The sequence below is a fragment of the Thalia democratica genome, chromosome 4 (genome assembly GCF_965202585.1).
Source record: "Thalia democratica chromosome 4, ktThaDemo2.hap1.1, whole genome shotgun sequence".
Classification (NCBI taxonomy): domain Eukaryota; kingdom Metazoa; phylum Chordata; class Thaliacea; order Salpida; family Salpidae; genus Thalia; species Thalia democratica.
In genome coordinates, this window is record NC_139168.1 from 83,757,358 (window position 1) to 83,768,421 (window position 11,064).

At 22.4% G+C, this 11,064-nt stretch overlaps 1 protein-coding gene across 1 annotated transcript; it reads right to left on the reverse strand.

Moving 5' to 3' along the window:
• Positions 1–3,394: 3,394 nt before the first annotated feature.
• On the reverse strand, positions 3,395–8,910 carry LOC145834915 (uncharacterized). The gene is made up of 6 exons (XM_082942446.1): positions 8,828–8,910; positions 7,493–7,619; positions 6,130–6,189; positions 5,483–5,596; positions 4,318–4,453; positions 3,395–3,990 (listed from the first exon to the last, which is right to left on the reverse strand). The coding sequence occupies exons 1-6, from the start codon at positions 8,887–8,889 to the stop codon at positions 3,803–3,805; spliced, it is 687 nt and encodes a 228-aa protein (XP_082798572.1). The 5' UTR covers positions 8,890–8,910; the 3' UTR covers positions 3,395–3,802.
• Between the last annotated feature and the right edge of the window lie 2,154 nt (positions 8,911–11,064).

Below are 11,064 nucleotides of genomic sequence, written 5' to 3' on the forward strand. Positions count from 1 at the left end.
GTTTTTATTGGAAATTTTTCATATTTGACATGAAATCTGTCAATTGTTTACTTTAGTAACAAAAGCTAGACGTAGATATTTTAAACAGTGTTCTTTTAAAGTTTACATGTGAATCCATTAAAAAAAATAGAATTCTAGTTCTTTATAACCACTTTACATTATTTTATAACATATTTTTTAAACTATACTTTGCAAGCAAATTAAAAATGTTAGTCATTAATATAATAGTTTCCAAAAATATATAAATTTTGATTGTATTAAGTCCCTAAACTTTGAAAATATATACTAAGGGAACATAAAAATTTAACTAATTATACCTTAAAGTACAAGTTTATTTCTGTATGTTTTATTTTTTGGTATTTTTATGTAATATTATTTTTTTAAGTTATCAAAATTGTTTAGCTTTCATTTAATAGCTTGTAAATAAAGTTTAATGATAAAATACTTAATAAAAGTTTAATGAAAAAATATTTGGCTTACATAATGAACGTGAACTTTAAGAATAACTCTAAAACACTCTTGAACTATGAAGATATATTTTAATGAATTAAAAACTTTAATATTTTACCAACGGAAAATATATAATGAAACTTCAAATTCATATTCTAAAAAAAATACCTACTTGAGATGTTTAGTTAAGTGTCAATATACTAGAGGGATGTTTGTTTAATAAAAAACGTGTTCTTACTTTTTATTTAGTTTTATTTAATACGATTTAGTTTTGAACAAATATTAAAAGTGGCTTTTTTAGATTGATTATAGTTTTAACAATAGATACAAAACTATATTTTTACAAATATTTTCATATATGTAAAAGATTTTCTAAAATATCTATCAAACATACAAAACTTTCGTGCGAATACAAAAAAGTATTAATCATTATCTACTGATCTGTTATACTATTGTATTACTTTTCATAAGTTACATAAAATTAGTTTTATTGATTAATTTGTTATTTTTATTTTAAACTCTGATTGTTAAAAAATAAAACTTTAAATAATTAAAATGTTTTTTTTTTCTCTGACTTAATTATCTGCTTAAAAATAACAAAAGCAACAATATTCGTTTTTTAATATTACCCAAGTATATTACATTTAGATATTGAATTATTTAAACGTTTCGAATTTTTTTGTTTTTAAAGTGTTTCTACACAACTTTAATTAACATTTTGAACCAAGCTTTTTTTAATAAACTATCATGTTTGTAATGTCGTTTATATTAGCTTCTGTTTTACTTTAATTTGTCTAAAATAAAACTTGACAACAGCTTAGTAGAGTGTTATTTTACCTCGGATATTTTTTAAAGCAATCTTTAGTCGATCTTAAAAAAAACAACTTTTTAAAGTTTGAACATTTTAATAAACTTTCTAACTAAATGATTTGAGCAAAGTATAATACGCTTATTGCATGAAAATTTTATAATTGTATAACATCATAAAATATTAGCACAATAATATGTATTGATTTTCATTATAACCTAATTATTTATTATGTGTTTCGTTTTTTTTAATAACTTTATTAAGTTTATTTCCTTCATTTTTTTAATAAATATCGCTCTCTTAAGTATTATAACAAAATATAAAACTTACTATTTTAAAAGTAGTTTAAACAAATAATTTTATTCATTTTTTTGTATCATATAACCTCAATCTTTTTATAAAGTTAATGAAATAAAGTACAAAAATCATTTTCATATAAGACTGTTTCCTAAATAATTCAAGTGAAACTTGTTTTACTCTTGAAAACAGCTTATAATTTAAAAAAAACATGCATACTCCGTATCTTCTAAACGTGTATTTCAACAAAATCAATGTAAACATGTTTTTATGGAAATTTTATACATATGTAAACTACTTATCTCAGAAAACATACCGTAAAAGAGTTGTAATTATTTTTTGTAGCAACAACTTTTGTTTCCTGTTGTTTCCAGCAATATCTCTAATTAAAGTTATAAACAAAACTAAAACTGGACAAGTAAATGAAAATAATAATTTTGTTTTTTCTTTCATACTTTATATTTGTTTCTTAAACACTATGTTAAATTAAAATTTAAGTTATTAAAAATCTTAATTGAACGATATTACTTGCTATTTAAAGGATATTTAACAAAAGTACATACTTATACACTAAAGTTCAAGTTTAACATTTAGACAATCTCAAATATATATTCTTAATAAATAATTACTTTAGAAGTTTTAAAATATGTTATATACTCTTCAAAACGGTTTTCCGTCAAAAAGTTATACTTTTTATTTGTAATTTAGATCAAATGATAGTATATTTTTGTTCATTTCATTATTATTAAGCTTTGAAGTTTCTTTCTCTCAAACTAATATTACAACTTTCAAGTGTTTTTTTTTACAAATAAAAAGTAGTTTTTTGCTAAGTCAAGATCAAAGAAGTATCCAAATGAAAATTAAATTTTACTTATAAAAGTACTTCAAACACTTATGAATATCCTGTTTTTGTTTAATTAAGATGAAAACTTAAGTTTCACTTTCAATATTCTTATGAACATTTGAAATTTTGATAACTCTCAAAGTATATTTCTTACAAGTTGTTTCAGAAAATGAACATTGTTATAATCTTCTTTACAATTATTCTATTGTTAAGCTTTGAAATATTTTTTTCTTTGGTTGTCTTTCATTAAAATTCCACTATCATTATATTTTTTGATAGTAAATCTTATCATTTTGAGTCTTAACTCTGGCATTTGACAGAATAATAAATTTATTAGTTGTTTTTTAAGAATATTGTAAACATTTAGTATATTTTTGTTAGGTTAAACACAATCAAACTTCTTCTACTACCAATTACTGAAAAATAACTATTATGAATTTAATTTTTCATTGAAAAAATTTCATAAATAAAAAACATATATAAACACTAACTAAAACTAATTATAAAAGTTTTTTATAACTATGAATAAAATAAAAAACTTAAAAACAATTATAAGACGACATAGTTTATTAAATGTTTATTATAACGTCAAAAATGGTCATTAAAAAGACATTAAAACTGACTTTAATCAAAAATGCATCTAAAAACTTCGGTAATTTTCAAAATAGCATGTGAATAATCTCAATTTTTCTACAATCACATGTTGTAATTAAACTTTCGTAACTTTTAATACTCTTATAATCTCATATTGTAATTTTTTAAATTTTTTAACTCACGTAAGAAGGTTAATAAAATTAACAAAAGTAAAATATCTATTGAGACATATGTTTGCATATAAGCAGCTGTATAATTTTTTAATGGCAATATTGCAATTTTTACTTTAGTTTTCTATAAGAAGTTAGCTCAAAAAATCTTATTAGTTACCTTCTAGCTTATTAGTAAAACAAACGATATAAGCAAAACAAAAAATTAAAGCAAGTAAAACTTTAAGGTTAAACGTTTAAGTCACACTGTTTTATGTTTAAAGTTAAGGTTTTATAATAAAAGAAAATAATTTAATAAACTTATACATTAGAGCCATTTAGTTTTGATACGAACAAAGTTATCATATCATTTAAAATAAATCTTGGGATTTTTACAACGAGCAGATTAATAAAATTAGTAAAAATGTTTAATATGTGTAGACTGTCAGTTTAACTTATATCAACAAATTGTGTTTGTAGCTATTCGAATCAAATTCAATATGATAGATAAGAAAAGATAAAACTTTGGAAAATACCAATCATTGTTTAGTTGGCTGTTTATTTGTCTAAACTATTTTCATTAACACAGCAAAGTAATCTGTAATTAAAACATATTATGATGTAACTGTATATTTTATCGTCAGTAAACAATTAGTTAATTCAACAATCTTCCAAGTTATTTCTGAAATGATCAAAGTCCGGAAAGTCGTCATAAACTGAACTTTGATGACGTAACTGCATCCGGTTTTGAGCGAAGTACTTTTCAACTGTGACGTCATCATTCGTAAACCTGCCACTAGATGGGATCGTTGCGAGTTTCTTGTTTGCTGATTGGTCCGATTGGTTACCTGAAATATTCAAGTTTTATTTTGTATCTTGTGAGAAGATAATTTACACTTATGTTTGTTATACAATAAGTATGTTCAAAACAAATAAAAAATGTGTTTATTATTTAACGTTTGTTGACATAAGTAGTCTATTTTGTTTGCTAAAATTTATATAAGTATAATATTTGTTTGTATGTTCATATTAAAAAAATATTGTATCTACCTATTGCAACTTGTACCTTATAAAACATTACTAATATATTGTATTCCTGAAGTATTTGAAGCGCTGTTGAACTATTTATTTCATTTAAATATTACCAATTTCATACTTTAATGTTTGATTGCTACCTGATGTATTGGAGGCTGCTAGCAGGTAAGTTGATAGTTGTGACGTAATAATCGAGACTCCGACGAGACAATAATCTGTTATTTGACGTTTCGTTACATCATGAGTAGAAAACTCTGTTTCTGAGTTTTTCGGTTGCTGTGAAAAAAAAGTAAATATTTGTAAATGTTATTTTAATAGTTAGTTAAGTTCTTTTTTGAGTAGTTTCTAAATGTTTGGCATAATATACAACTTAATTATTTCCATATCTGACCAGATAAATCAAAATTATAATAAAAACTACAATCTCATTCAAATATAACTTATATATAGATATTGTTTCAGCATAACTACAGAAGTATAAGTGGAAGAAAAACTTATTGCAAGCCTTACTACAGTACTGCTTAAATATTAATAAAATGTTGAACGTACGGTTACTACAACCTGAAGCCGCTTTAAATATTTGATAAGTTCTGTTGATTTTATCTATTTTTAAAGTTTAAAGTCACACCACATATAACAACTTAAGCTTTTCATGATCTCACCTTTTTAAAATTCAATCTTTAAAATTCATTTCGTTTATTACTTATCTATAAACACGATGGTTAATAACTTTAAGCAAGAAAAACGTACTAAAACTGTATTATTAATGATTAATAAGAACATGTATAAGCGTTTTTGCTTTATATTGATATAGTCAAACGTTAGCATATTTTAAAAAAAATATTGTATTAAACTTTTTATTTCCTAGTAAAGACTTTACCGAAATTTTAAAACAATAATAAGAAATAGTACATATGAAGTTTGTTTATACGATGATAAACAAAAACTTATAAGTTTAAAAAACAAATTAAATAAGATCTTTCAAACACAGGCAGTTTAAGACAGATGTTTATCAGAAATATACGTTATAACCCGAGGCAATATAACTCTTAATACACAGCGAAAAAATTATGTATGATTGAAGTATATTTTGAATTTAAAATAAACTCATATTTTATTATTTTTATCTTTATTTGTCGACAGATTTAACCTTTTTGCGACTTATGCTCTACAAGCTACTTTTACAAACAGAAATTTTATATTTACTTTATGTTTCATTTATGATTTATTTACAAACTAACCAGTACTTAAATTTCATAACTTTTTATCATATTTATTAATATTTTTTTTAAATAAACAACAAACCTCACTGTATACACCTTTAAGAAATGATAGATTGTTCAAACTCATAATTGTAACTGCTAGAACTCCTAATGACGTTATGAAAGTAGATATGCAGCACATAGGTAGAAACTTCATCTGAAATGTTTAGATATGAGTTTTATACATTTTGTTGAATAAGTAACTGTAGCATTATACTTATTATCAATTGCTCACTAATAATTTTGGTAGTTGTGGTCAAAATGTACATTAAATTTATATGTTTTCATATTAAAACATAATAGATTATATCAATTGGTTAAAGTAAAATTACTTTGTTTTTAAATGTTGTAGGAAAAATAATTACTCAATAAAGAAAATAAGAAGACCAAACTCAAAAACTATATAATTGTGTATAAATATTTAAACTTTTTTTCAACAAAAAATTAGCATCTTTTGTTATTTTAGTTTTGAAAGTTTTTCTATGAAAGCATTTGCTACACATTTTGTTTATTTAAATACTTATATTTTGTCCTTATTTTATTTCAAACATTAAAAAATACCTTATAAACTATTATTAAAAACTATTTATTTAGCTTTATTATGTACTAAAGCCATAGAACTAGAAGAATTAGAACAAACGTTTCATTTAAACATAATTTAGTTTTTATATAAGTAATTTCTAAACTCACTCTAAACGAACTTGGATTCTTCGCTATGAAAAATGCAGCAATACAGCCATTGACGCCAACCTAATATAAAAACAGTTCAATTATTTTTAAAACCTAAAAAAAAATCTTTTTAGCTCGCTCATTACCTAAAATATGTTATATTTTCTAATCAATAAATATGATTCGTTAATATTTTTTCATCATTTTTTTTATAAATGATGAAAAATGACTAATTTGTATATCTTTCTATATTTTAAAGTCGTTGCTAACAGCATAAGTTGTCAATAGTCTGTTAGTTATTAAACCTTTTATTGTTTAACGTAGAAAAATTGTTTTAATATAATTTTAATATTTGTATCATTACAAACCGGTTTAAGATGTTTTAAAAGTAAAACTAAAATTTGTCTTGCTAAAAAACTTATTGAAAATAAATGAAACTTACCTTAAAATATTTAATTAACTAAAAAAGTATTCTATACACTGTTTTAATAACTATTAGAAATATATAAGTAAAATTTTTCAACTTTGAGAAAATTAAGAAATTCTAAAGAAAAATTCAAAGCGGAAACTTGTGTTTTTATTCAGTGTTTGTATTAAGTAAATTTAATATTTTGTTTATTTAAAACTTTTTTGTCATATCTATTTATAGCTGATGATATAAACACATAAATAGTGTATAAGTAGCTACTAAAAATAGTTTTGTTTGTTTATTTTTTATAGCTTATATATAGATTGTTTAGTTTTTTTATTTTTTGAACAGTCAACAAATTTAAATATATAATTGAAAAATATGTAAAGAGTAGTAATGTATAATTCAAATTATATTGAAAAATAAGTATCTAATACAGTTTTAAATACTTACTTAGATATTTTACATGCTCAATACTTTATACATTTTTGTTTAAAACTAAAAAAGCTCATACTACTTGTCATAAGTTCAACACATAATTAAAATGCTTTTAATTCTTGCTTCTACTTTTTGAACTTTAATTGGCACTTAATTTTAAAGACTTTAAAAGTATTTAAATGGTTTGCAAATTTATTTTTATCCAAAAAAATGTGCAAGTTTAAAGTTTTGTTTTTAATTATTTTTTTATAATTTATTAAAATTTCTACTTAAATTGGTTACTTAAAAGGCTCATAACACTTGTAATAATATCAACACATAAACTAAAATAGGTTTAACTGTTACTTTTACTTTGTAAACTTTAATTGGTACCTTGCTCTATGCCTTTTTAGAAATTTAAATGGTATGCAATTTTTTTTTTCCAAAAAATTGTTCAAATTTACAATTTTGTTGTCAACTAGTTTTTTCTATAACATACGAACAGCTAAGCTACATATATCTTTAATATTTATTTTTTGTTTAAGTGACTAAACTAACCAAAGTTCCGACCCATACAGCGGTAACTCGAAATGCAATGTGAATATCATCATGAATAGCGAATAATATTTGACAAATACCAAGTGCTATAAGGAATAAACCGAATAGTATGTGAAGGTTTCCAAACCTGTAAAGGTAAATTGAAAATTTTAAGCAATAGAAAAAATTAAGAATTTAAAACTATGACTTTTTTGACCGAAAAAAAAAATCAAATAAGTAAAATCACACCAGCTTTCTATTTAAAAGCTGTATAAATTTTTTAAATACAATACTTAGACATTTACTTAAGTATAGAACTAATAAACATGTAAACTACTAAATACATAAGTTTTTATGTTGTTCGTCATTATAAAAGTTTATGTTTTTATATTGCATACAAGTTTTACAAATGTTTAACTTAACAAAACAATAACCTACCCTAGCAAATTATCCTAACATAGAACTAGGGATACTTAATAACTTTAACAAATTAATTTTTAGATTAACTAATTGTCAATAAAAGTATGTGGCGTATTAAAATAACTTCTAACAGTTGAGAAACCATGCATAAAATCCATTAATTCATTTAAGTTATGTAACAAAAATTTAGTTTTTTGCAAAGACCTATGAAACTAGTTTTTTGTATAACGTTTTGCTTTATCATGTTATTAAAATTACTAAGGTAAAAAAGCTAAGTTTAAATAACTAGTATTAGCTGTAGTTATATCCAATATCAAACACAAACTAATTATTTTGATATATCTGGCACCAATACAAATAAGTACAAAGTGCAATTTAAAGCTAAAAATATGTTTGAAGTATTTAAATTTAATTATTACTTCATTTCATAGTTATAAATGCTGCATACTTTGAAGGGTGTGCTCAGATGCATAAAAATACTTTTTGCTTAATAGTTGATAGAAGCTAGTTTAATTAGTAAAACCACAAAAACTACCTCAGAATTTTAATAAGTTAATTTTTAATTACTACAAACTAATAATAACGAGCTTTAAAAAACTTAACATTTCGAAACGTTTGTACTTGTTAATAAAAATTCATTTTACTTCGCAGTTATTACAAAACCAAAAGTTAATTAAACTGTAAAAGTTAGCTTAAGGCTTTTAATAAAGTGAAAAATTTATGCAGAATTTTTTTCTTGCTCCAAAACACTTTTTATATCCTAAAAGTAAAATATTATCTAAATATTTTCTATTCAGTTTATTATTTCATTTTAGTGAAAAAGATTCTTTTAAAAAGCTTAGTTAGTACAAACAAATTTACTATCTTAAATATGTTTGACTCAATTCGTTGTTCTTCTTATTATTTTAAAGCTTAATCAGTACAAACAAATTTTACCTGCTAATTGTAACATGTAGTGGAACTTGTTTTGATTTTAAGTCTTTTTGACAACAGACCATTTTCTTATAATTATAAAACAATAAGCTAAAATGTATGTTAAGATTAGATGTATAGAACATAAAATTTCGTTGTTTATATAAGAATAACTCTTAATGAAAAAACTTTTGTTTCATATTTGATGAACCTACTTTAATGAATAACAAACTATTTTGTTTATATTAGTCTTAAAAATGAATTCACAATATACTCTTAAATTTTATTGGTATAAAACTGACTTTTCAACTAAAAAAACACAATTTAAACAAATTGAATAAAGTTTAATATTAAATAGAAATAGTATAACATGTAATCGTTATATTTACATGCAAATGTTTAGTAATACAGAGTCATCAAAATATTCATGACATCATATTTACAATTGAAACTTACCAAGGTAACATAAGTTTAAACAAAATTTTTTTAAACCTTAATAGTTCGCAAAAAAATGACAATAATTTCTTTATTTGATTATTATTGTCAAAAGTATTTTATATAAACCAATATATTTTAAACAATAAAAATTACTACAAAAAACTTAAAAGTTTGTTTCATTCTGAAATGTAAGTAAAACTTAGTAAACATTACTTTTATGTTAATAATCTGATTAAGATAAACATAAGTAATTGGTAAAATAAAATACAAAATTTTATGACAAATAAAGTATTAAAGCGATTATTCTATAAATTAAACACTTATTATTTAACGTCAGTTGTTAAAGTTTTATAGAGAAAATTTAAACATTTAAGCATTATTAAAATACTGCAAGTTTTTTAAATGCTAAAAGTTTTACAAAAAATGCATGGTTTTATTATAAAACTATACAAGACAGTAAATTAAACAGATTTGTATGTAACTAACTAAATTATGTTTATTACTGAAACAAAACTAACTTTTAATACCATAAACTAAAGCTGTGTAGTAACACATTTTCTTTGACATAAATACTTTTTTCAAGTAGAAAACTTTCTACAAAAAATCGACTGACTGGGTTAATTATTTTATTTAAACCAATAATTCTTAAAAGTCTGAAAGTCTGACATTGCAAAAAAAGGAACACTTGACTTAAACAAATGTTTAATTTTTCGAAACAGCTTTAGTTTAAAATAAAAATTTGATACCATTCAAAATTAAAAATTTTAAAAATAAGTACATTGTATCTTTGAATAACAAAATAAATTAAAATTTTAAAGTAGATTTAACGAAAATAACTATACGAAAAGAATTATGTTCAAATATCAAAGTTAGTTTTTGAAAACTTCTTAATCAAAAATTTACTGAAACTAATGAAAATTAACTAAAGTAGTTTATTTCAGCTGAAAACAAGCATAAACCAAATTTCAAAGGAAGTACAGACAAAACTTCAATAATAATTTGACATTTTCAAGTACTTGCTGAAGTATATATCAAAACTTCATAAGACTTATGACATATTAAAGTATTTCGCAAGCTCACCTTCTTCTCAATTTGTGCACTCAAGCGTATCTCTTGTGTGCACTGAAGCATGGAAAAGTGTGGTAGACATTTAACCCGTGACTGGTGTTTTAACAGGTCAGTAGGTAAAGTATTGATTGTATTTATCAATTAGGTAATTCATTTTTTTATATCGTTTACAGTTAACACATTTAGCTTTTAAAACTACGTTTGGTAGTTTAATATATTATAGTTAAAAATTTCTTTTGACAGGTTAATAAATAAAATGTTGATTATATTACAAATGCTCTTTTATTCAATATTTAATTGTATTTTACCTTCAAGTTAAACTTTTAATTATTTAAAAAAGCGTTTACTGGTTAAATAAATACAAATCAATGTATTTCCACATTTTAAAAAAAATAGGTTTTAAATTTAATGAGACTATTTTATAAACTTATGAAAAATTAACTAACATAGAAACTAATGCTACATTTTATTTTAGTGAACTTTGTAATTTTAGTTTTAAACTAGTTAAAAATTTACGATTTAGTAAAACTATGTATTTTAACGGTTTAGTTTTTTTCTTATAAGTATTTCAATTTTTGCTTTAGTAAAAAACTAATCTTACAAAAACCAAATTAATTAAATATATTTTTAACATCACTTTTAAAAACAACAAGTTTAGCTGTTAAGCTTTCATTGAATAAGAACTTTTTATTCCACTGAACAATTTTGTATACAATCTTTCTGGGTTTTACCGAGTCTGGTCTAAGAAACTTCTG